A 26,968-nucleotide genomic window follows, 5' to 3' on the forward strand; every position below is an offset into this window, starting at 1 on the left:
AAATAAGCTGTATAAACTAGACTCCCACAACTGAGCTTTGCTTATAGAGGTTGGGGCAGTCTTGTTCAGGTACACCTACAACACAAAAAATAAGTATTTGCTCTAAGATGAATGTTGTTGGTAATAGATCAAATGGAAAGATGACAGGTTATAACCTTAAAAGACAAAGCCATAAAGAAGTACAAAAACAAAACTTGAGACATGATTTTATCTTGTCTACAGTAAACAGGCCTAGATGCACATTCTAACTGGTAAAAGTATAAAAATACTCCCTGACATTTTTTGCTTAATGAAATAGAAGTGTGCATATATGTAGATATTTCACTTAAATTAAAATATTGACACAAACAATGATGGGAGAAAAAATCTGATTGAAAACAAATTGCCAAAAATTTTGAATTTATAAAATACTTAGATCATGAGATGTCTATCCTCTTCTTTTCCAGAGCAAGGTTGGGGTTTTTTTAGGATTTCATTCAACCTTTATTATTAGAAAACAACTTAAATACCTAAATGAAATGTTTATTTAAGTTTGCTTACTTAAATTCATTTACATACAATGAATTTCAGAAGACTGTTAACCAAAATAAATCTCAATAGGGTAAAGATCTTAAACTATAGAGAAGCTGATAACTGGATTTAAAAGATAACAATTTAACAGTTTTTCTTTTGTGGTACACAAACAAAAAGGGGTATTAAGGTACAGAAATGGACTTCTCTGAAAATGATTTAAGTGTTCAAAATTATTTTAACAATTTACAAGGAAAATGTGGTTTCCTTATAGTCTTTAAAAACACATTAATACAATATAAACAATTAAGGCTTTAAAATTCAAAACATTCAGTAGTTGAACTCATAGATGCCATTACAATGTTAGATAATGGTATAACATCACAATGCAAAGGATTTCAGTCATATACATTGGTACAAACAATACTGCATGACTAGATTTAAGCACGTCATGCACTTTTAAAATACAATTTTTTAAAATTTAACTTCTCCCCTCTCTTGGTAAATCTACAGTAGCTTGAATTAGCTTTTATTTTGGCATTTCCTTTTAAAACTAGATTTAGAGATCAAGGTAAACATTAGCTGACTAACAGGCTCACAACTGAACTGCTGATTTAACACAGCACTTGCACCATTCTGGTGGGTCTAAGTGTGGCATCTTGAAGACATTACTAACTAGAAGTCTTGGTATTTTCCTAAAATATATAGTTGGGGTTTTTTTAATAATTCTAAAAAGACCTAGTCAAGACAATCAGTGTGGTAACAAATATTTGACTTAACACTGGAGAACTAGGGGCAACTTCCATAGGATTCACTTTTGTATGTTTCCTCTGTAGTTTCTTTAATAAGCTTACATGTGTATATGTAAAAGGTAATTATCAAAATTCATACAAGTAATAGCTGTGCATCTGTTCACCAGATAAAACAATAATCAAAAGTTATTTATGAAAACTTTAATAAGAACTCCTTTCGCTGAAAGCTGTAATATGAAAGATAAACCAAAACTCTGATATTTAACATTAAAGCTCTATCAGGTTAGTGTGGGGGAACTGACAACAGCATTTTCACTCCCTTATAAAGGAAGTAGCTGAAAGGTATTCACATTCTGTGACTTTTTCTGTAAGAACAAGTACTGAGCAAGTAGCAACAGCTTTAGAATTTATTTCTGTGGGACAGGATACTTGATACTTTCAATAGCGGTACTTAAAACTATCAAACCTGCTTTCTTTTTGCAAGTACAAACTGCACCAAAACCAGAGTCCTGCTTATTTAATGAATGTTTGTACTGTAATTGTGTGACCAGTCACACTCTTTAATACAGTGTAACAGCACTAATGATTTCAAGACTTATCAAAATACAGGTGAAGAAACACTTGCTACAACAGATTTGTCTCTTGAAATCAGTGTACCTATGGTCACTTCTCACAAGCAGGTTCATTGGTTCACTGTCTATCTGCAGTGGTCTTGAGGACAACTGGCCACTGTGCTTTTCCAAACAAAACAAGGATGTTACTTCCACAGCAATAACAACAGTTTCCTACAGTAAATACAACTCAATTGTAAAGTCTACCAGGGCTGCAATTGGCCAAAACACCCATACTGTTATCTACTCACTTCAGATAGAAAATTTGAAAACAGGTTCTATCTGAAGGATTTCACTAAAACAATTGTAAACAAACCCAGTAACTAATATAAATGAGCTCCTTTTGGCTCTGGTTAATCTGCAATAACAAAAGCCCTAAAATTAAGAGACCAATTGATGCCCTGACACCAAAATACTGAAGAGAAAATAAAGTTCCATTGGAAATAAGCGTAAAATGCTGAACGGGTAGTATGCTAAAAAGCTAGAAAATCTGAAGACACAGTTAAATTCAAAACTGAGCTTGTTTTTTCCTCTAAAAATACACAAGATAATCTAACACAAGCTTTCCTCTTTAAAAAAAAAGTTAGAAACAGCATAGATTAAACTTTATTTGGTCTGAGATTTTTCAAAAGAATAGTCATCAGCTTCCTCTACACCCTTGGGAAGTTCCAGCTACAGTTGGAAGTACAGGCTTTTATTTCAGTTGTTTCACCCAGCTCTGCTTGCAGAGCCAATACATGTTGGTAATTAACTATGAAAAGTTTTAATTAATTATGAAACTGGTGTTATGAAACTTTGTGTAAGTCTACACTGAACACATTCAGCTACCACTAATTACTGTGACTGTAAGATAGCTCTGAACTGTTAGCTATTGCAATTCACAAGAAACCATAGTAAAAACCCCAAAGTGGTGTATTCTTTTGTTTAGAAATAATTATTTTCCTAGTATTTATTAAATCCTTCCAGTGAAGTTTCTACAGCATAGGTTTGCTACTGATGGAGTGTGTTAGCTCTAAAAGGTGACTGCAGCATATATAGCTGAATACAACATTCTCTTACAAAATCAAATGTTAAGGTGTTGGTTTTTTTTTTTTTAATATTATGTTCCATATAGACATACTACAAGACAAGAAAAACATTATGTCAAATCATTACAGTTCTTCAGAAACTTTTATACATTCTTCATTTCCCAAGACTGAAGACAACAGCATTACAAAGAATATTTCAAGTTAGTTTCAAAGTCTATTAGGAAAGCAGTCATCTAATTTTCTGTAGTTCTTTCACAGAAAGTAAATGCATTTATAGCATGGGCAGAAATAATCACGCTAGCTTTATTATAGCTGGCACATATTATAATTTATTATATGGACTTAATGACAAGATGTACTTGGAATTCATTACATGGAGATGTCCATATTGTCATGTCCTCAGTATTAAGCCAGGTAGAGATGGCATGGTTCTGTCTAGTTAAACTACACTGTGTCTTTATGAGCTGCATGAATTGAAAATAGAAGAACTGGGGGACCAAATCCAACCGCCTTTCAACAGCAGCTGGCTAACACAGTTAATCTTGTAAGACTCTCACCTATCCTGTATTCCGTGAGATGCAACATATAACAGCACAAATAGTTGATCTGATTTTATAATTTCCATTAAATTTTTTTATTTACCATTGCCAAAAAAGAATGTTTCAGCAATGGTAAAAATCTTTATTTAGAGTTTTCCTACAGCTCTTGTATTTAAAAGCAGAGTTGGTAAGTGTAAATACTGATTTTGTCAGTGTTATTTCTGTGTCTGAAGGCAGAAATGTTAGTATCCGAATGCTCCCCAGGGTTTACTAGATTACAACCATAAACATTAACTCCTCAGCTTCACAGACTGGACCACGTAAGCAAGCCTTAAGAAAAAGTACTCAGTGCAAATATTAATCACTAGATATGGCCAGTTCCTGTAAAGGGGAAAAAATTGTCTATTTTCATATTGTTATTTTGGAGTTCCCCAAAACAAGAGATGATGAAACCCAAGGACATGCCCATTACTCAGCTGATTTAAGTTTACTGACATACTGGTGTTTCTTCTAATTGCAATTTCGACCCTTTCCTTAGCATGTGCCAGTGAACCAGAACAAAAGTCAACAGAAGGTTTCAGACAAAATACCAGTTAACCCAGCTTTTTCTGAAATACATTTAGAAGAAATCTAAAAATGCTTACCTATGTCAGGTGAAATTTTCGAGACTGCTTAGCATAATCTTAACTTTGAAAAATAACGGCTGAAGTCTTAACTCAAAGTCTGTGCAAGTTTTACTAATGGCTTCAACAAGAGAACATGAACTTCAAGCTGAGACAGACGAAGTACCACGTTACTTCATCCAGCTCTGTGATGGAGGATCTAAGTTATGAGCTGAAGGCATCATCTCATGAGACACTTCCCTATTTATAAGCTTCACAATAGGGATCACTTAAGCTGGATGGGACCTAAACTGAAGTTGGGTCAGCACTAAAGGACAGTTCTCAAGAGATTAATTAAAGAAATACAAAACTTATGTGGGTTTGTGTCCCTGTCCACCCCCAAGATCTCCATACATTTGGCTTAGTGTTTGACTATATCAAACAATCATATTTCACTCACTTTTGGCCCCAGCAAGACTGTTAGCCACAACACCACCATCTGCTTCCTTAAATGCATGAATCAACTAGTGATGAAAGCACTTGCAGTGCCTTATTTTGTTTCATCAGATTACATTTAGAGAAACAGATGCCTTTATTTTCATCATAATGTTACAATAAACTACTTTGTAAGCATATACTAAGCTAGCAAACTTTGAGTACTGAAACTTAATCTGAATTGTTCCCTATGGATTTCCCAAACTAACAGCATTTTGATGAAAATTTTTCTCTGCTGAGACAAACACAGGATCTTGACTAAAGATAATTAACTATATAAAGTTCTTGACCTCAAAGAACAAGGAATTGCTCATTTCAACACATGAAGCTTCTTCACGAGTGCAAGTAATCCTACGAACCAGAAAAGGAACTGTAAAGGCAGAAAACTTTCAGGTTTCAGCAAGTTCTCTAGAGCTAACTCCCCAGGTGAAGAGAGCTGACATAATGACCGAAATTAAACAGTAGACATCTGACATAGTAGAGGGTCAGAACAGCTAGTCTTGACCTAGAAGCATTATGAGCTAAGAACAGCGCATACAGGGACAAACACTGCCAACTCACTATGAAATAAGCATGCCAGTCATTAAATGGGTGGGAAGATTTGGCCACTGCATGCTGTGCTACGGTTATTTATGTCTAACAGCAAAATTAAGGACAAATTCCTAAACAATCTCCAGAGATGGTGCAGGGACTTTCATACTCCAGCCTGTCTTTCCTTCTCAGCATTTCCTACAGCACTTCTTCCCATTAGAGCAGGTGACAGTTGAGCTTACATACATTACTTTGCTACTGGACAACTATAAGAACAAGCTGTGAACAAGAAGGAGCTATATGAAGACACTATGGAAATTAACATCAAATAGACTTCCGTGTAAATGATTTTGTACAAGAAAGTGTCATTCATCTCACCAAATTTTCCCACTCAAACCAACACTTCTAACAGTCTATTGCTAGTTATGCTTTAAAAAAAAGAAAGAAACTGCACTGAATCACAAGATAAAATGCACGTGGTTAAGTTCTTGCGTATGACATTTGCTATCATTGGACTAGATGAACATTTTTCAGTGTCAGATTTTTCTTGTTACCAAGGTCTTGTTATCATAGCATAGATGGAGAAAATGTGAGCATTATATTGCAACCAAACTAAGGCTTGTTATTTTTGCTTTTCTCTAATATGCTTTCTAATGAGGATACTGCATCAATTCACTTGCTGCTTAAGGTTACAACCTTGAAAAAAAAAAAACTACTTTTATATAAAATAAATACAGCTCTTAATTCAGTATGTTGTATTTAAAGATGTACTTTGTATAAACTTCAGCAATTGACTACTGAACACACTAATGGTAAGGAAGCTGATCTAGGCAATAAGCTAGCTTTGGGTTATAGATCTATTGTAGCAGGAAAGAGGAGAGGTTCAAAGTACATCAGCTTCACCTTTTACTTGAGTATTTCCTGCTGAATACACCAAAAGATTCAATTTCAAGAACTCAAATTGCCTTTTATTACACACTGGAAAATGTTTTCAAGAACTTGTATACACAAGTTTGAAGAAACATTTGACAATAACGTGAAATACCAAGTGAGTGTAGAGATTGACTGGCAATCCAATGCAAGTGTACACAGAAGAGCATATGCTTCACTTGTAGCTTGTGTGCCTGTGATCCACAAGAGCAGCTCTGTAAAGACAATCTGAACACATACTTTATTATATTAACTAGATGGCTAGCTACAAAATATATTTTTTGCATTGTGTTTAAGTGAGTTTTCAGGAATGCTAATTTCATCCTCTGGTGTTACAATCTTCCTTTGGATCTGCTTTTTGTTGGGTCTCGGATTCCACATGAGTGTCAGAAGAAAAGTAGTATATCTGAGCATTTACAAAGCGCCTTTTAGAAAAAACATTTATAACTATGGCAGTGCTCAATTTTTTGCTAATTTTAAGAATACTCGTATTTAGCTTTTTCTATTTCACAACTACATTGCAACAACAAAAATTCTGTGATTCTGTTTTCTGTGCTAGCTTTTATCTAGTGGAAAACAAGTTCTACTCTACTTTTCCAGACGCTTTCATATATATTATGTAGGTATTTGGAGCATGTGCATGCTAAATTGTATAAACAGATGTAAAGTATAAATCTGTACCTTTTCACCAGACATGAGCTTCAAAAAAGAGGCAAATGAAGTAAATATTCAGAAGTAGACATCTTCTTTCTGGTACTCTGAAAATTTTGTAATATTGTTTTTCAAGCTCACTATTACAAATAAAAGCAATTCTGTTCAGCTTTTTTAATCATCAGATACTCTCATAGATACCAACTGTGATAGTTGCTTTTGGAATGGTTACTCACAGTAGGGTATAAATTAAGCTTCCAGATGTATTTCATTTCAGATATTAACAAGCTCATCTGCTTATAACTTTTGCCTCTAACAAGCTTAATTCATGCAGAACAATGCCCTAGATTTCAGGAATTCTTTACCTTCTATCCAAAGCTTCAAGACCTGTAAAGAAAAAACGGTATTAACCGAAAACTGTTTGAATAGCGTGCCTGCCATCTCAAATAATTTGAAACCCTTTACTCCTTTATTGAAATTGAATTATCTGGGAGTTTAAACTTCATGATGAGCATTGACATTTAACTCTCCTTCCTTTGTGACCAAATAACAATATTACCGTAACTACAGTATATTAGGTTTCAGGCACATCTGTCTGAAACTGGAAATGTTATATGAATTATTCTAATACAAACAAGTATCTTCAGCAAAAAGATATACTCAATAGCCACAATACCTGCTCCAGCTAAATTTGGTCAAAAAGGAATCCAAAGTGGCAATACTGTCACTGAAAATAATAAGATAACAAACACTTAGCTCGACATATTTATTTTTCAAGCTCAATAAATAAATGTAAATACACAAATTTGGAAAAATCTTAGTAACAGAATGTTTTTAAACAACATTCTGGCTTAAAGTCTTTGTTATTGACACTACTGGAATATTTTCTGATCTGCTTAAAGTAGATAAGTCATTACTTTGGTGATCTTCCATCACATTAATTTGTTTGAAGAAGTTAGGCTGCTGCAAAGGAAAGACAACATCAGCCTTTGCTTTGACATAGAAAATCATCTAAACAGCACACCTTAAGTATTAAAATTACTTTTTTGGGCATGAATTTTTTAGAGAATAGAGAAATTTTTAAATTTACAGTTTGCATATTAGAGACCTCCTACCATTATTTCATTATTATAAAAGGGAAATTGTAACAAAAGTGGAAAAAACAAAAGAAAAAAGGCATAGAAGAAAAAAGTGATACAAACTGTCCCTTTAGGTAATAAGACATTCTTCCTTTATCCATCTAATTTTCATTCTAGGTTCTTAACAGATTTATGTGATGACTGCTTCCCATCACCACAGCAAGTCTGCTTGAAACAATTTTAAAGCAGCTTTCTACCAGTGGACTTGTGTTTAGACACCCTCTCTTTTACAGACATACTCCAAACACCTGAAACCAGGAATGTCATATTCCACCTGGCTGCCTTAGCTTTCCCGGATTATTGTATACTAATGCACTTACCCAGGCTTAGAGCATGAATACATAACTTGTCCAGGAGAAGCAGCCTTTTTCAAAAGTATCTACAAATTGCTAAATAGAAATTTTTATCAAAAAGGTTCAGCAAGAAGGTAATTGTTATTGATGTAATGGAAGTGGAGGAAGATTTGTGGTTCCCTCAAAAGTCAGCAAGTATTGTGTTTCTGTATTCTATAAATACTACAAGACACAACATGTTTATTTGGTTCTCATAAATTAGAAAAATCTGGTTTCCAAAAATTCTAAATTAGTGATTTAAAAAAACAAAATCTTACACCTGACCACATTTCCAAACAATCTGAGAGAGCAGCCTAGCCCCTCTCTCCCCCTTCAGAAGTGTGCTTTTAAGGATACATGATTTATAAAACAAACAGAAAAGTGTGTTTTTAACTACAGTACACTTGCTTAAATATACAAGTGGACATGTTAACGTCATTTTAAAGTTCAAGGTACTTCTGGAAAAAAGGCAGATAGTTATTTTAACTCTGCATTCTTACATAGAATAATGATTATTATAGACCTTAGTTTCCTCTCATCATTCACCTATCATATGGAGAGGTCAATAAATAAGAATTTATCTGGTCCAGTTTACCTACAAGAGAAAAAAATACTAAAAGAAAAAGTTATCTATAAAATTACTTGTTTAACCCTGATAACATCTGAGTTGCCATACCCAGTTTTTAACTGCAAGAAAAGCAAACGATATTCATCTTGCTTGTTAATAAATGCCCCATTTTCTATGACAATTTTTTGTATGATGCCTATCAAGTCATGTATTCTTGGGGCAAGAAAGCTGGCCAGGAGGTGCAATGATAGCAATAACACAGTATAAATCTGGGTTCAAAAAACCAAACATACCAGATCCAGAAGCAAAGAAATCTGGACAGATTGAGGAGGCAGTGCCCAGCTGTTATTTGGGCTCTTGTATCCTGAAGACTATACCCAGCCTAAGATACAGTTTCATACCATGTAACACAATTCTGTTGTGCTAGTGTACAGACTTCAGGAGAAAGTCTTACACAAAACAAATTACCTCCTTTGTTTAGAGTAGAAGATAATAGCTTACTAACTGATGTAATGAGTAATGGATGTCACTATGACACAAAACTTGCCATGATTTGTGTGTTCAGCTACAAGGTGCAGTATTTTTTATGACTAACTCAAAGCACAGCCGCATCCAACTGTGATTTGGAATTCCATCTTGAGCAGCACGCACTATGACTTTGAAGAAAGTCTCTATGATTGTAACAAAGTCACCCATCCTCTCTTGAAACGTGAACAAAATCCATGGGGTAATCAGGCACAGGCGGCATGTAACGGGTTTGTCTTCCGTTTTACTCCTTGTTTTTGCTTCTGAGGACATGCACTTGGCTCCAGACTAAATCCATTTTCTATTACAAGAGAACACAGCTATTCTTCTCTTTTTCTCTCTCTTTTTCTCGAGGCTCTTTACGTTTGCGTTCATTACTCCCAGATTGTCTTCCACTTGCTGGAGAAGCAGCACCTTGCACCTGCTATGCAGAAAAAATAAAATCTTGAATAAAACAAGCATTATTGTAGATGCAGTCTGAAGTATTACTCTACCTTCCAGTTCACAAACAAAATTTTAACCATTACGCAAACAGCAGAATTCAGGTAGAGTCCTTCTGTATAAATACTCCAGAATTCCCACACAACTTATTTCTAAAAAACAAAGGCAGCTGTGTCCCCCTTCTACTGTGTCCCCATATTCAGATCAGTTGTTTCAATAATAAAATTTGGCTTTAAGTATGTTCTGGCACTTCTGTATTACTGTACTTGAGTTTTTGCCTAGTTTATTTTATAAAAACATAATCCACATTTTAGAAGTTACAGAGTGAAAGCGTTGGTTTTGACAACTAGATAGAGCAAAGCAGCAGCTTTTTGTGACTAGAAACTAGGGAAGAACTTGGCAGGGGGGCTGTCATACAAAGGCAAGTTAAGTTTTGTTAATTCATCATCTATTCCAGCTGTTATCCATTCACAGCTGCAGATGAGCATGCTGTTAAGTCCTGTTAAACATGTGCTTCAGTTCCTTCTACCTTTTTGCAGCCAGCAGTAGTGAATCTTTGTCTTAGAAGTAGCTACTGATGATTCTATTTAAGCAATAAGCAAGGGAAATAACACAACTTCTAATTGTCAGAATTTGTGTTTCATGCTTAACAAGCACATCAGTTAATGGTTCTGAATTGCTTCAGGCCAAAGATTCGGCCTTCATACACATTATTTTTACATATTTGTAAATAAAAGCAGTTTTAAAAGTCTTCAGCCATTAAGAGCTCCCTGAATCCAGAACACCAACTTAAATATTGCCTCTTGCACACAGTGTTCAGTTATATGGCAATTTTGTATGTGCATGAATGACATTATCCAAGCATATTGAAGGCAACTGCTTATGGAGATGGGACAGAAAAGTGTACTGGGAGAAAGTGTTAATTTCCTAATTTGAAACAGGACTGAGTAGATTCACATGATATCGTAGACTGAAACACCTAAAAATGTAAAGCAACAAACTTCTGCAAGACAAAATAAAGACAAAACTTTGACTACTATCAAAAAGCTCTTCTTTGAAGGCTATTTTGCAAGTAATGTAAAATATTAGCTAATACAATCTTTGTAATCTTACATATTAATTCATCCCATCATCCCAACTTAAATGGTATGAATGAAACCATAATTTAGACGGTCAGGCCTGCTTTAAAGTATTTAAGTGGCAGCAACTGCTGTAACTACATCCATACACCAACAATTACAGCATATTTCTTAAGATTCCTATATTCATCTCATCGCTTGCTGTACAAAATGTAAATAGCAGTCTTATCAGTCTGAAACATTTACAAATATAGATGTGTCTATGTAACTTAAGTTACTACTCTCTAAAACTCATGATCATATTCTATAATAATGCTTTCTTACCTGGACCTGAACAGCTGCTTGTTCTTGTTCCTGATAGTACTGAGAAGCTCTCCTGTCCTCCTCTTCCTGGAGCTTCTTTGCTAGCTCTAGATCACTGATTCCTTCTGGGATCTGTTCCCAGTTAATCTCTTGATTTTGCTGCTCTTGTTGTAGAGACAATGCCATCAGATAATCCTAAACAGTAAACTTGTTTATTAATGCTCTTTCACATAGTAAAGAGCCAAGTCATATCAAGTTAATTTTTCAGCATGTGCAGCTAAACAGTACCTTCCCTTTTCCCCAGCCTTATCTTCAAATACATTTAACTCCTGGAAAACAGGAATTTGTTTCAGAAGCTGTTCATAACCTGAACTGCAGAAAGGCTGAAAACAGCTACTTTACTTTTCTCCTTTCACAGTGCCTATGTCACAGCATACAAAACACAAAAGCTAATTAAAAAAGATTGCTTTCAGATTTAAATTCCATTACCTGGACAGCACCAAAAGACAGACAGCGTCAGCTCATACCAGTTCTAGGTATGAGTAAAGATTTTGAAGCTGTCTTTGTAATTTGCTATTTCTAATTAACACTCTGATTTATGCTTGATAGCGTATCTGTCCCACTCTACTAACCAGTTTTGAGACTACATCAATAAGGAACATTAACTCCTAAACAAATGAGAAAATAATCAAAAGGTAATTTTGGACCTATCCAAACAGACAGCAACTCAAGATATTACTAGCCCTGTTATCTCTGCCAGATTCTTTAATCTACAAGAAAGAGATACAGTGCTTGAATTTATTAAAACACATCTGCTTATTCATTTTTTCCCTAGTACTTAAACATGAATGGTGATTATTATAAACTTATTTTGCTTGTTCAGAATGTAAGATTTCTAAGGAGCCTGGTCTTGCCATGTGCTTATGCATTAACTGGTACAAATAAGTCCCATCTCAGACATGACTTCTGGAAACTATTATATATAGTTAAGAATAACAAGTAACCACCATCACACACAACCTACTACAGCTTTTGCCCTACATTCAGCAAAGCGGGCATCAGAAGGCAAAGTTCAGTTACGACAATATTAATGAGCATTTTGAAATGAATTTGTTACAGGGGGAGAAGTTTCACAGTGCTGTTTCTGTTTCCGTATACAAGGCAGATGTGACATTTCACCTAAGTTCTTTGCAGAAGTGGATTCTGAGAGATTAAAATCAGATTTTCCAACTATTCACAGTTGGTCTTACCCTTCCTCCCTTGAAGTCACACTAATACTTCAAAGTACTACTTTTGTGAACCCCAATCTAGGTATCTAAAGAAGTGGGGGTTTTTTTGGGTTTGTTTTTTTTTTTTTTTACAGTCCTGTATATGCATGAGTACACATACATATACATCTGTGTAAGCATACATCTATGGACGAAAAATAACTAGTAACTGTTATAGATAGTCACAAGCAAACAGGAAAATACAATAAAGACAGAAATCCAGTACTTGATCTATTTGATCCTGCTGCCCTCTGTAGACAGTTTCAGGGTCTGACGGAGGCCGTAGGTGGAATTCAGAATCACAGAAATTTCCATCACCATCCACATTGTGTAAGCTTTCCCAGACAACTTTCTCTTCTGTAAGAAAACCCTGGTCTGTCACCAGCAGGTAAAGTTGACCCTATGCAGAAGAATAAAGAGAACCTGTAAAGCTACAAAATTACTTTTTACAATCAGATATAATTAGCAGAAACGATCAGCTAATACAACTGTTGCATTCTAGAAAAAACATTAATTTAGATTTTTAGCAAGTTTAAAATTTAAATGAATCAGTATACAGCATTAAAACACCAGATACTTGTATTCATCAACAGCCACACTTAATTTCTGTATTCCATCTTGTAATTTTTCATTATTAATGAAAGTTGATATTGACTAAAAATTAATATAAAACATGAATATATACCTTTATAACTCCTTGGAAACACACCTAAGAAGTATACCTCAAGACTGGCAATGTAAATTTTAAGTCCCAGGACAAATCACATTAAATTCCAAAGGCAGGATCTGGAGACAAACTGATCCTTCCAAATAATCCAAGAGGCATTACCTCAAAATGACCCCATCTCAGACTTCGTGTTTTGTAATGAGTTTTGATAGAATTTGAGGTTAATTTCAATTGAAAAAATAAATTTTAAGCTTCTTGCTATCACTTGTCACCACTAACTGCTTTTAGCCTTTTTACAGTTCAACAAGGCCAAATTTCTCAATTTCAAACTCAGAAATTATAAAATGGGCTGGTCTGCTAGTGAAAGAGACAATACTAACAAGTCCAGAAGCCAAGGTACAGGAAGGATGAAATGTGAGCTTAGGTTGAAGGAATGGGAGAGGAGCTGAAATCAAAAGGAAATTGCAAAAGTGTGTCTCAAGTAAAAGGAGATGTTGCTGCATGTGAGGGACAGCAATGCAGCACAAAAATCCACATTTAAATTTCAATTTAAACTAGATTTTAATCTTACCCTACCCTTTTTATAATGTTTTTAGAATTATACTCCAAAGCAAGAATGTTATTACTGACCATACAGCACATTAAGACTGAAGCTTCCATTAATATTACTGAATATATGAAATCAAGATATTAAATGCAAAACTTGTTGCAGTGTTTTAGCTGTAAAATTCAAAGCAGTTTATTGTGACATCCACAGAAGTTTACTATTGATATTACAGCAGTACACAAAAGGTTCTCAAAGATCACTGTGCTAAAGATGTACCAAAACACAAGTGGCAGTTCCTCTTGTAATGACTTCATAGGCTGAACGGGCAAAAAATGAAAATATTGCCCCTATTCAACAAGTACAGAATTAGCTCACTGATGTCTCAAGTCATTGAAAGACTGTCTATAAGAGATGCTAAAATTAAAACCAGATCTCTTCAATCTTGCTAAGTTTACAGCCATCCCTTCTGCGGCTGGTAGGCCATATGACATGACAACACTATGTGAAGATTCACATGCAGCGATTGTTCTAATATTACCTAATACCACAAGATGTGCTTATACAAAAGGCCAAGCAGAACAGATAAAAACCCACAAGTGACACTATTATACGTTCAAGCTTTGGAATGGCAATTACCCCAGCACAGGTGGGCTAACAGGCATAAATACAATTGTCAGCAACAAGTCTGATCACATAACATGATCTAAGGAATCATCTTTCCCTCAGAAACCTGCTTAAAAAATGAGTGCTACTTCTGATGCCTAAAAATCACCCAAAGAAAATAAAAGGACGTAATTTCACAACATTTCCAATTTGCACAGAATACCTATTTCACAGCATCTTACAGATTAGAAGTTTTAAAAAAAATTAAAAAAAAGGAAAATATCTTTAAGGTAAGTGTATTTGAATCTTTTAAATTTTGTTTTGACCAGTACGTCAATTCAAACAAAACCTTAAAGAAAAAAGGGAAGGGTGTGTGTCAAGTTTTCCTCTAATGTGTCATACATTTTTAATTTTTAAACAGCTCATAAATAGTGTAACTTAATACTGAAAGAGGAAAATGTTAACGCTCGCAATCTCCCAACTATTGTAAGCTGAACTTTTCATATACTAATATTAAAGTATATTATTACCTTTATGGGATTAGAATCTAGTATCTGTCATTCAAAAACACTTTAAAGCTAACACTTGTTTGAAAGAGAGAACCGTTTCAATCTTAAATAAAATTCATATTCTTTCTTTGTTTTTAAGACTTCCTCAGTTGAACTATACCTGAACACTGATTTTAAAAATGTCATCTTAGGGTAAATAAAAACCCCAAACCATTTAATACAGCTCCCTCATGAAAGGCAATAGACTGCATTACGTATCACCACATTACCTAAACAATATCATTCCAATTCCATTACCAATTGCAGAGTTTAAAAGCATGCTGCTTCACTTTAACAAAATCTAGCAAACCAAGAAACACAGGCTCCCTAGTACTTGTGAAGAGACAAAGTTCCTTTTCACTTTATCGGAATGAAAGAAATGGGAAAGCACAGGTCAGAGATCCAAAGTCATCTTTCCCTCTTTGTTTTTTGGGTTTTTTTGGTTTGGGTTTTGGTTGGTTTTGGTTTTTTTTCAATCAAGTGCTCCGGTCTCTACTTCATATTAGCATAATTTAATAGAATTTCTTAAAAAAAAAAAAAAACCCGGATTCCCAAGGACCCTCAAAATATTGCTAATACTCATGTAACCTCTAGCAATAATTGTACAACTTTCAGTTTCATATAATACAAAAAGAGCCAACTCCTCTTGGTTTGTAAGTGTAATGTAGGTACTCATCTCTGCAGAGTATCAGTCTTCCTAGAACTTCAATGCTTTTGTCCCTTCTACTTGCAAGAAGCAAAAAGAGGCCATATCTACAGACTGGTTTTTATAAGCACTGTTTTTGTGTCATGCATGTTCTCTTCCCAATCCTAAAGGCTCGCAGGCCAACTTTACTGGCACATCCAAATTCCACTGAGGGGATCAATGATATGAGACAATCTTGCTATCATATGACCTTCACACTGCCTCTAAATTTGAGCTGCACTAAGTAACAACATGCCTGGTGTCAGGAACAAGCCACTATCATCCAGCAGTTACCAGATCATGAGATCTGTCTAGCTGCGAAGAGACAGTGATATACAACCAATGTAACACTGGGAATTCTGACTTGATGCGTCCAGTAGTTTTACACCACCACATTTGTAGCCTATTGAAGTTTCTGCACTTTGGGTCCCCTCAGTGCACACACGAGGAGGAAAAGGGAAAGAGGGCACACAGTGACAGAATCAGTAAGAATTACTAAGAGCAGAAAAATTTATTTACACTGAACTAAAAAAATTAGGAAGCAGGCTTTAAGAGAAATAAAAAACAGAACATGTCTTCTACTTAATAGATCATGGTCCTGATTCTGCTTTTCCTTTCTAGTCAGGGTTGAAGCTAAAACAGGGTGATCAGCACACTAAGGTCATGCAATTAAGCTAATGAATGTACATAAATACACTGTTCAAGTACACCTTGCCAAGAACAATATCACACTTTACAAAATAAATGTGTTTCTACCTTTATAGAATCTTAACTGGTGATTTCTAAAGTATTACCAGCTTACCTTTTAAGTTTATTTTTAAATGTGGGGGGTTTTAATAAATACACAGTCTCATGGGTTAACACTGCCCCCAAAAGTACTAGCACATAATATACAGCAATAATATCTACTAATAGCTCTTGTCAATAGGGAATAAAACAATAGGAGTCTCAAGCACATAACTGTTAAGGTAAACTGTGCCTATAATAAAGTTATGAATAATTATTTATCCTAAGAATCAATATTTAGATATTGTAGACCAATGCCCAGATTTCATAGTTTCGCATATAAAAATCTTGAAATAAAGCTAAGGATAAAAGCAAGATTGTTCTCCTGAAGAATGATCTCTTAGTCTTCTGGTTTGCACAAAAAACCTCTCTAGCATGCAAACAGATGTAGGCTGCAGGTGATGTCACTGGTTACAAGACCTTCTTTCCTGGGTTAATTTCATGACCAGACTGTTTAATTTTAATGCTTTTAAACTACTTGTTCTGATGGCAGTTACCAAGTTTCCACCAGTTTAGAAAACTGAAAAGGAAAACTAAACACCTGTCCAATAGCTTCATACAGTAAAGATAAACATTTTAAGCCCTGTTCTTTAAAGTCTATGTAAATGTTCTCTTGGACTTCTGGATCAGACCCCTTAGTTTTTATAAAGGTGTTTTATGGTCACGTGAATGAGTGCTATTATTTTGATATTAGTCTATCTGAATGTTTTAACTTCTAGAGAAAATTAAGATTTTTTTTAAAAAGTATACATCATTTGATTCAACAGAGTAACCCTCAGAAAAAAACACCTGTATACTTACTAAAAAAATGGAAAAATATTTAAACATGTTTTTAAGAAGTTATATACATTGCCTCTACTATGCCAAACTCAGACATCATCTTGAAGTCCCAAGGAAAAAGTGCAATTATTGCACATATATATGAAATATACTTTGTATTTGAATAGAAGTCTGTGTTGAGTTCTGAACCAGAAACGTTTATAAACTAGAAAACATAATTGCAACACACATACTTGAAAATCCAAACAGGCAAGTGTCTTGTTACTTTTCAGTAAAGAAAATAGGTTGTGTTACAGTCACATCAGTGGGAAAAACATTCCAACTGAACTAAGATATTCTTACCAAACTGATCCCCTCTTTACAGTCCTGTTTTTCCTTGATCTAGGGAATTATCATTTGATGTATTTATTATCTGTGTAATGAAAAGCAAAGGCAAAAAAAAAATCACATCTTTAACTGCTGAAAATTATTACTGTATAATCACATGAGCCAAGACTATTAATATGCAATTAAAGGGACAGGAAGTAGAATAAATAATTACTTGGGCAAATGGATAAGTAACAGTGAAAGGGATTAAGAATCTGCTAACCGAATTGTCATTATTAACTAACACTCACCATACTTTGACAGATGTGTATGTATTACACAATTGCCATATTTGCTTTTCTTTTATATGCAGTAATGAGAATTTTTAAAATGTTACATAATTTTCCTATAAACAAACATGATCTTAATAGCCAAACATTTTTCAAATCAGAAATGTCAATACATTGTTATATACAAATTTCATTCAAATTTCAGAAGAGGATAGTAAAATATTAATTATTAAAGACTATATTAATATAAAGTGAGTAAACAAATAATTGAATTGATGGTCTGTTCTGAAATGCAATCTGTGAATCTTCACAATTACATTGTGATATCAACTCAGCAGCTTTAAAACAAAAACTACTGAAGTCTTTAGAGAAAGATTACTTCAAAACTTTTCATAGTAAACTCTGAAAAAACTCTCTGCCACTATTCTTCTATTATTGTTACTTTACTTGTCAACTTCCATGATTTTAAAATGCATGCTGTACCTAAACCAGAAAGTTATTATTGAATGAGCCATTTCCATTTAACTCATACTCCCAGAGTCAGGAATTTAGAAGATACGTAAAAATGGCACAATAGTAACAAATATTTTCAAATACAGTGACAGTGAACTAACATCAGTTTTCCTCCTTCTGCTTCTTCTCTTCTTCTTAAGTCAAATACTCTTTTTTAAATAATATTTAAAAGTATTATAATGCAACTTCTCACCTATTATTGTCCAGCTCAAAGCCCAAAGTATTATCTTCATCCCCATAATGAGTGTAGGGATGCTTCTTAAATATCTGCTAGCAAAGACTGTTAATAAGCTTTTGCCTACAGTATATAACAGCACTGATACCTCCCTAATCTACACCAGGTATTCATAATGTTGCTATATGTTCATAACCACTCTATTTCTGATCTTGCAAGAAGCACTTAGAGTAAAAAACACCACACCTATTATTGTTAATTTAGTTACAATTAAAAAGTAATATTAAAAAGAAAGCCAGGTTTGTGAGGAGTCACTCCAGTTCCCTTCCTTACAAATTTCTTTACTATCCATGAAAAATAAAATTAAAACAATATCTTGGAATTAATAGACACACTGGACACAAAGGAAGCAGGAGTAGACTAGCCAGCCTAACAATCATACTAGTTGGGCACTAGTATGCCCAATGTCTCCAAGGAGTTCTTGCCACTACATAACATCTTGTAACAGCAGCCCATGAAAAAATTTTCAAAGCAAAGATACGGGAATTCAGAATACTGTGCTGTTTGTTCACACTTTCACATAACTCCTATTTCAGTAAAACAGCCCTCTAAAATAAGCAATCCAAAACCAAGATAAAGATCCTATGATCTGACAGTGGAAAGCCACTCTAAGTGCAGTATAATTGTGTAAAGTGTTGTCAGTGTTAGTAAATCTTCTATTTTGAAATTGACACTGTATGTCAAATAATAAATACTGCAAACTCTTTGTAATAAAGACTTAAGTCCCAGGAATTTCAAATTATATCCAAAAAGTATGTTACCAGTCTCCACCTCTCCCATTTCTGCTCTCAAATATCCACAAGATTATCCGTTATTAAGGAATGACAGGTAAACGCATATATAATATATTTAAAAACAGAAAATATCTGTTATGTCTAAAACAAGCTCACCAGATGGGATGCGGAAAGAACTCTAATAATTAAAAAAATAATTCTGTTCAACCAAGCACCACAAATATTAAAAATGGCTCAATCACAATCATATAATTGTTATGTGGCACCAATACAGAGCAGAATTAAGGCTATTTGGGTTGGTCTCTTATTAGAAAAGCTGATATGCTGAACTTTAAAATGAGTCCAATTTATGAATTTTGCTCTTTGAATTATTTTACTATCACCAAGTATTTCTTTTTCTTAAATTACTCACACCTGCTCCTCAATTCTAAAGCCAATTCTAGAAAAGATAAGCATATAAAAAACTTGAAACAAGTTTCTGCATTTCCTTTGAAAAATTTTAGTGATCTGTTTTTTTTTTTCTTTCCTCCAGTAAATGCAGTTAAAAATCAGCCTACATTCCACTTTCTTTAAAATACAACATACTGAAATCCAAATCCTTTCACTAAAATATGGGCCTCAAGAAACCCCACTGAACTTAAGAAATATCTCCAGCATGCAAGTCACTGTATCAGCTGTACATGAAAGCTTCCAAATAAAAGTTTAAGTATTGGCTTCATTAGAATAATACTTAAACAGCCTAATATACCTGAGGCATTTTCATTATAAATTCTTGCTAATTATTCAAAGTGTAAGTGCTTCTAAAAATACACAAGTTTTATTATACATGCATAACTTAGACATAAATTCTCTTTTGTTTAATTTCATAACCATTTTGTTTGCATGTTTCCATATATTGATTTGGAGGTGGAAGAGGGAAGGGTACTATTAGAGAAAGACGAACAAATTGCATAGTTCTTGCCCTAAAAGTTCTACATCTTCATTTTCTCCAGCATATGTTCTGTCTTCAGTTCTCCTAATCGATGGACTTTTCTCCATAATCCAGCTACTGCTGACTAATGCTCAAACTCTCAAGGAAAAGAAACTCCATTAAAAATCTGCAGAGCTATCATTAAACCTAGGGAACAGTAAAGCAGTTGAAAAATCTCAACTCTGACAACAAGGCATTTGGCACTCATATGAGTATCCTAGAGGTCCAAAGATTTTTGGATAGGTAATCTTGGCGAAAAACCCAAGTCAAGTCTATTTCTGACTTCCTTGATATGAAAGAATATCTAGTCTTATAGCTATTGCAAATAGCTAATTAGGTTAAAAACAGACAGAAAGGTTACTGCTGACTTTTAAAAATAAATTAATAAAGAATTTCTGTCTTTATATCAGAGTTTCTCGATATCTAAAATTCTGTAATGTACCACTCACCAGAAATCTAAGGCAAAATGAACATTACTGTTTAAAAGTGACAACCCCAGGAACTAAAAGCCTGTAGATAACATGGAAATTGAACACTAGCTGCAAGTGAGGTCACCGTAATGACTATGAAACACAACAATAATGGCCCCTATTCCAAAACTTAGCATTTCAGAAGTTTAAGACTTCTCAAAAAGGACAAGAGAAAAACCATAGTGACTTAGAAGCAGTAAAGTTTAAATACACACCTAACAAATAATACTGTTCTTCAAATATTTTAACCCAGTATTTCTTAGAACTTGAATTTAGTTTTTACAGTTAAGATTCAGACACAGATTTTTACTGTCTTCACCTGTTCTGTGTTATTAATATTGGCTAAGGATATTTAACTCATTGAAGTGCTGCATTTTATTTCTTTAAGGAAAAAGGGTCTCAACTGAGAAGTAAATGTTTACAAGTATGAAGTTGATAAAGCACTGAAACACACACCAGGTTTTGGCCTTTAATCTAAATACTAGGCTGCAGAACATGACAGTCTACATTCTACAAACAAAATTCTGTATTGATAATTCAGAAGTTCAAAGTGACCTTTAAACAAAGTAAAAAGAGGTTTCTTGCACCTCTAGGTGCCACTTGTACCCAGAAAGGACATCTGTACTTCTACTTAGTATTTTCTTTTTAAAAACTAAATTGTTTGGAGGTTGGGGGGGGGGGGGGGGGTCTGTAATGAAAGCAACTATAAAACTTATAGGCTTACATGACAAACTACCAGCACCTATTACAAGAGCTAAATTTAGAAAACTGGAGAGAAGCAAAACCATACCTCTTAAAATTGTGACATAGATGAGCTTCATCAGGAAATATAACAATTATAGTTTTGACCATAAACAGATATATTCCCTAGTTGTTTTGGTTGTTTGTTTTTTTTTTTAAACAGAGGAAGGGAGGAGAAAGATCCTTTTACCTGTCCTACTGCTTTAAGATAATATCATTGTACATAGATTTAAAACAAATCTTAGACGTGCTCTAAGAAGCTATTAGAAAACCAAATGTGTTGCCTGTTTGTAGAGTTAACTATTATTTATCAGGAATGTCCAGAGCTCTAGCTCAGCTTATGAGTAGCTAGTTATTCAAAATGCCAAAGATAAGCATTGACAGTCAAGATTAACAGAGGGAGAAAAAGGACTAGGACTGCCAAATGGAAAAGTTGGTGTCATTCACATGAGGTATATGATGTTACCATATAATAGATGGTGAAAACAGTGGTTCCTTAACATTTTTGTATGTTACACACCTCTTTTTTTCCATTTATTACCATTATTCATAAATGCAAGTATGCATGAAATTAAAGTCTTATTTAGTAACAGATAACCAAAACAATGTCAAGAGTTCTGTACAAAGGTAAAAACTCATATGTATGTTTGAGAGAAATGTCTAACTAAGTATGATTTGACATTGCAAGCCAATGAAAAGTTTACTTCAAAATATTGATATTTATCACTGAAGAGAAAGGAATGATTAAATCTTAGGAGACAATTTGACCACACCCCTCTCTACCCAAGTCAGATACATAAAAATACACTATCATTTTAGTAAAGGCAAAAGCAAAAATGTGTTAAAACAAAGATGCTCCATAAATGACTGTAAACTTGCCAAGCCAAGTTCTCCGCTCCACAGAAGGAGTCCCAGAAGCATTAACCAAATTGTCACTTGCTTTTCGTATCCTGGAATATTTCTTTCACAAGTGTCACCTTTTTTCTTCCCCAGTTTCAGACTAAAAATAAATAAATCACCTCCTCCCTAACAAAGGGAACCAATATTGTAGCTCATCTGAACTTCTCCAAATGGTATTTTGAACACCATGACAGAGTTACTCGTCTACTGGCCCAAGTGTAAATCAAAGTTTTATATCCTCAAAAACAAGAAATTAAATAATTAACTTTGTAATTGCCAATCACAAACTGCAAGTAAATTTAAGCCATGTAAGAAATTTATGTGATTATACATAACCACAAAAGGAGTTAACACAGGGAGCAAAGTGAACATAAAGGGAAGAGCCGCAAGAAGATTTAAAGTGATAATGGATCCCGATATCTAAAACACTGTAATCAATAATTCACAAGTAACATTTGCTACAGACCTTATGTTCACCATGAGCTGTAATTACATATAACAACAAACTGGAATTTATTTCTATTTTAAGACAGGGAAAAAACAAGATTTGCTTTGAAATGAGAACGCAAACCACAACAGTAAAGACAAAAATGTTGACTATACCTTGTATTTGGTCATTGTACTAAAATGGTTGTTCCTGAAGAACACACAAAGCTCTCCCTCCTGGACAGCTGAAGTCAACTCACACAGTCCATGGTATGTCAACTGTGTAGCTGTGTTATTTAGAAATTGCTCAGCTACAAATCCTACAAAAGCAATACATACTGTTATGTGTGTCTATTACATACTTCCTAATATATAAAATCTGGTTACAGTGGTAATATTTTTCTTATCTCCTCCCTACTAAGATGCCCCCTTATTACCACAAATCAAAGGGAACACATCGAGGGTAAAACAAGTTGAAAGTTCTAAAACCTCAGCATTGCAGAGAACCCTCATGTTCAGAAATGCTGTATCTGCTTCTAATACTACTGATTTTTTCCTTGTCATCATATAGTATATAATTCCTGTTCTAATTATAGGCAATAATATATAGCCAAGTTGAAATCTGAATGCTGCCCATAATACCTTTTCAGAAAAGGAAGTTCTCTCCAGCATTTTAAAAAGTATATTTAATAGATCAACAGAATGAGGCTGATCCTTGGTTTGGAAATTGGATTAGAGAATTTTAGAAGACAAGCACAGTGCTGTCTGCCTGCCCAGGGAATGAAGTTTAGCAGACAGAATGCAGCTCTTTACACTTGTATCTCTACATACCAAGACCACATACAAAATATTTAGCTAAGATTTGACAGGGTACATACTTTGATGAAGCACAGAAAAAAGTTACCCACCTTCACTAACCAGTTCACTGTTGTCCGACTGTTTACAAGAAATGATCTTCTCCACTAGCTGATTATAACTGCAGTTACCAACTGCTTTTACTATGTCAGCAACCTGGAGCAGAAAGGAACAGCATACAAAACAAACAACTCACCTTCGTGAAGAACAAAACACAACCGTAAGCCTATGGCAATTATTCATGTGAAAATAAGTAGAGTTTCAAAGAGAGGAAGTTATTCCCCTAAAAGTACTAGGCCAAAAAGTTTTAGCACAGAGTTACACATTTTGCAGTCTCAGATCCCATTTGAAATCCTTAAGTTAACGCTTAACATCAAAAGCTGTTGCTAAAGCGGATGGAGGAGAACGGGGCATCAGTTGGCTCAGCTGGGCAGGGGAGAAGCCCAAGGGTATAAGAGAATAGAAAATTTCATGAACAAGGCATGAAAAGGAAAAAAAAAATTAAGCAGATTGTTCCAGCCAAACTCACCATTTTCCCCCCTAAGTAAATAGTACTGTTTATTAAATATCGTTAAAAATAAATTTTATTTGTTAAAGATGCAGTTCTCTAATTGGCTCTAACATCCTCAGTTCTCAAAAGCAGTGACTAGTAAATCAGAATAAAAGAAAGGAGGAAAGCAACCTTGTATTCCTTCCAAGTGTTCTCTAAAAAGCTTTCAAAAACAATGACTGAGACACTGTATCTGACAACTTCCTACTTCCCTCAGAACAATTCTAATTTACACAGTTATGAAGTCAGCATAGAAAGTTTTGAAAGATAGCTTAATTATAGACCTAGTCTCTGCAAAGTTACCACAGTAAAAAACATGTACAGTCTGTATTCACTCCTCTCTAAAGAAAATGCAATTTTTCTAACTAGATTTAAAAAGTCCATTACCATAATCATTATTATTGACTCCAGTTAAAATTCAGAAACATCTCCCCCTCCTCCCAATAAAACTCAGAATAACTTCTATTCTGTTTGAATTACTGAAAAAAAAAAAAGTTACCTGAGGGTCCACTAACCATCCATGGTACAAGGGGATATCAAGAAGATCAAACACTATGCATTCTGGTGTGTATTCAAACACTCGTACACCTGTAAACTTCACATTGACATCCAGACCCGTCTGTAACTTATGCAGAATTGCCATTGCATCACTCATATTCTGACAGCAGAAAGAAAAAAAGCAGATGACCAAATAGAGCTTTGTATACTTGGTGGTGCCACTTGTAACCCTTCATCATTTAGTACTCATTAATTCAACATTTTGAAAAAAAAATTACAAAAGGGGAAGTTAGCTAAACAACTGTTTCAGTGCATATTCACATTATTCATTCTCATTGTGCCAGAAGAGATCTGTAAAATAAGAACTCTTCCTCCAGTCAGCTGAATCTGACTCCTAAGAGTCAGGGGCTGAAGTACTTGCGACCACATAACGAACAAAACAAACAGATCTACACAGTTCTACTTGCCAACTCCAATTTGGGGGTTCAGTACTTAAAGTGGTGAACAACAACAAAGAATCTGATTTTTCTCGTTTCATAAAAAAGTTTGTGGCTATCTTATTTTGTGCATACCTTTAAATGGCCTGTAGATTCTACTGTGGAAACAAGTCATGAAAGTAGTACTTATATTATAATAGTGATCCCAAAGGAATCCTAAGGGGAATTATAAAGTGATGAAAATCCATTCACACAAAGCAAAGATGACCCAAAGAAGTGCTTTGTGAGACAGTTCTCTTGAACCAACAGACAAATAAGTTTTCTGACATGCAGGGAAAAGAATTTTCCACCAAGTGAGAAAAGTCCACAAAGACGATTATCAGAAAGTATTTGCAAAAGATTAAGGGAAACTGAGGCGCCTGTTTGGTAGCTGGGGTTTTTGTTGGGGTTTTTTTGGGGGGTGGGGGGTGTTAGGGTTTCTTTGAGGTTGGTTTGTTGGGGGGGTTTCATTGTTGTTTTTTGTTTTGGGGTTTGGGTGGGGTTTTTGGGGTTTTTTGCTTAGTTTTGCAATATTCTGCTGCTTAAGAGGAATTCAGGATTGCAACAGTGAGGAAAAAAAGCATGACAAAACCCAGAAATACAGATTAGAAAGGAGATGGAGACAGAAATGATTCACAGACTAAACCCACTGATTGTTAGAGACAATTGCCTCTCGATGGATCTTCTTTTAATGGCAGGACAGTTAATGGCAAGAACCACAATTAATGGAATCAATAAGGCAAGACAAAAAAATTGAGACTAAGGATGACTGTCTAAAAATGATGAATAATGAGAAAACTATTAAAGAGCTAGGTAGGCTAACAAGGCGTAAGTGGGACACAGTGATGAGTTATTCTATCAAATTAAAAGCAACTTGCTGAAATGCAGGAAAATGACAACTGGATCCACTAAACAATAACATAACCAATACATTAACTTGAATATTCGCTTCTGCAGTACATTAGTGCACACATTAATAAGTGGAGCAGAATACCAACACAAGCCTGTATTAGAACATAAGGCAGACCTCACTATTTGTAAGAAATCAGTTTAATAAATCAGTCTATGCATCTTGTAACTTGGTATTGTAAAGAATGTACCAATTAAAACATAGCACATTTACTCAGCGAGCGTTGTAAGTGAAGTGGCTACATCATTCAATACTTCATGACCCAATTCTAAGCACAGTTTTGCATCTGTTGGAAAGAGGAACGTTACCTAGATCTTGGAAGAAGTTTTAGACATATCTCAGCATGCAAGAGAATTCTAAAACAAAACTTGTATGTAAAAATTGTGTAAGCAGACATATATATGTAAAATAGGCTCACCTACAGATCTTTGCACAATACTACACATGCGAAAGCATGGTTTCATTAAGGCATATAGGAAAAATTTCACGTTCACCAACCTCAGCATTTTAGCCAAAGGAATTAAGCTACTTCTCTTACTGGTATGCAAGTTTAAATGTACTTTTTTTTCTTAATAAAAACCCAGTATAACAATAAACTTGATCTTACTTGAGTAATTTCATTTAAGATGCGACTTCTGAAAACTCCTATAGTAGTAAGTATAAACAGACATACTTCCTTGTTACTAAGTGGTTTTAAACCTGGAAAGCTCTCAGAAGAGTTGAAGCTTACACAGAAAAGCTTATAAACTACTTGATCAATCATAGCTATAAACCACCATCATGATCATTATCCAGTATGTGCACTTGACAGTGCTTGCTATGAATGAGAGAGCTATTCTTGCTATGAATGAGAGAGTTTTACTGCTTGTAGCCTTTTAACTGCACTGTTGTGTAAAGTTTCTACTACCAAGAAAGCAAGAGCTCCCACTACTTTACTACATGTTGCTTCATCCTTCTGACAATTTTGCAATGTCACAAAATTTAGACTTTAGCAAGACTTGTAATTCTCAGATCTGGTTCAGACTTTAATTTTTTAAAAATTTTTATCATTATAAAAGTAAACCAAATCACCTTACTTAAGTGCATTTTATTAGTAGGGAACAGACATCAAGAATAAAAACCTATCAGAGGTGTTTTGGAAGAAATAATGCTATACTCTTACTCTGCTAAATTA

The 26,968-nt window shown here is 34.5% G+C and overlaps 1 protein-coding gene across 4 annotated transcripts in view; it reads right to left on the bottom strand.

Annotated features, from left to right (window-relative positions):
• Positions 1 to 575: 575 nt before the first annotated feature.
• The window catches only part of MINDY2 (MINDY lysine 48 deubiquitinase 2), a 39,477-nt gene continuing 13,084 nt past the window's right edge, over positions 576 to 26,968 (bottom strand). The window contains exons 4-10 of one of the 4 annotated variants that reach the window (XR_008578641.1): positions 24,410 to 24,568; positions 23,414 to 23,516; positions 22,683 to 22,825; positions 12,531 to 12,704; positions 11,058 to 11,231; positions 8,982 to 9,637; positions 576 to 7,036 (exon numbers count right to left, since the gene is read on the bottom strand). Coding sequence is in view for 2 of the 4 variants with exons in the window: in XM_054837100.1 (XP_054693075.1) it covers positions 9,518 to 9,637; positions 11,058 to 11,231; positions 12,531 to 12,704; positions 22,683 to 22,825; positions 23,414 to 23,516; positions 24,410 to 24,568 (873 nt within the window). In the remaining 2 variants the exon portion in view is untranslated. Of the gene's footprint in view, positions 7,377 to 7,401; positions 9,638 to 11,057; positions 11,232 to 12,530; positions 12,705 to 22,682; positions 22,826 to 23,413; positions 23,517 to 24,409; positions 24,569 to 26,968 lie in introns of those variants that run through there. The other 3 variants (XR_008578640.1, XM_054837101.1, XM_054837100.1) reach the window with 3 other exon arrangements.

Source organism: Grus americana, chromosome 10 (genome assembly GCF_028858705.1).
Source record: "Grus americana isolate bGruAme1 chromosome 10, bGruAme1.mat, whole genome shotgun sequence".
Classification (NCBI taxonomy): Eukaryota; Metazoa; Chordata; class Aves; order Gruiformes; family Gruidae; genus Grus; species Grus americana.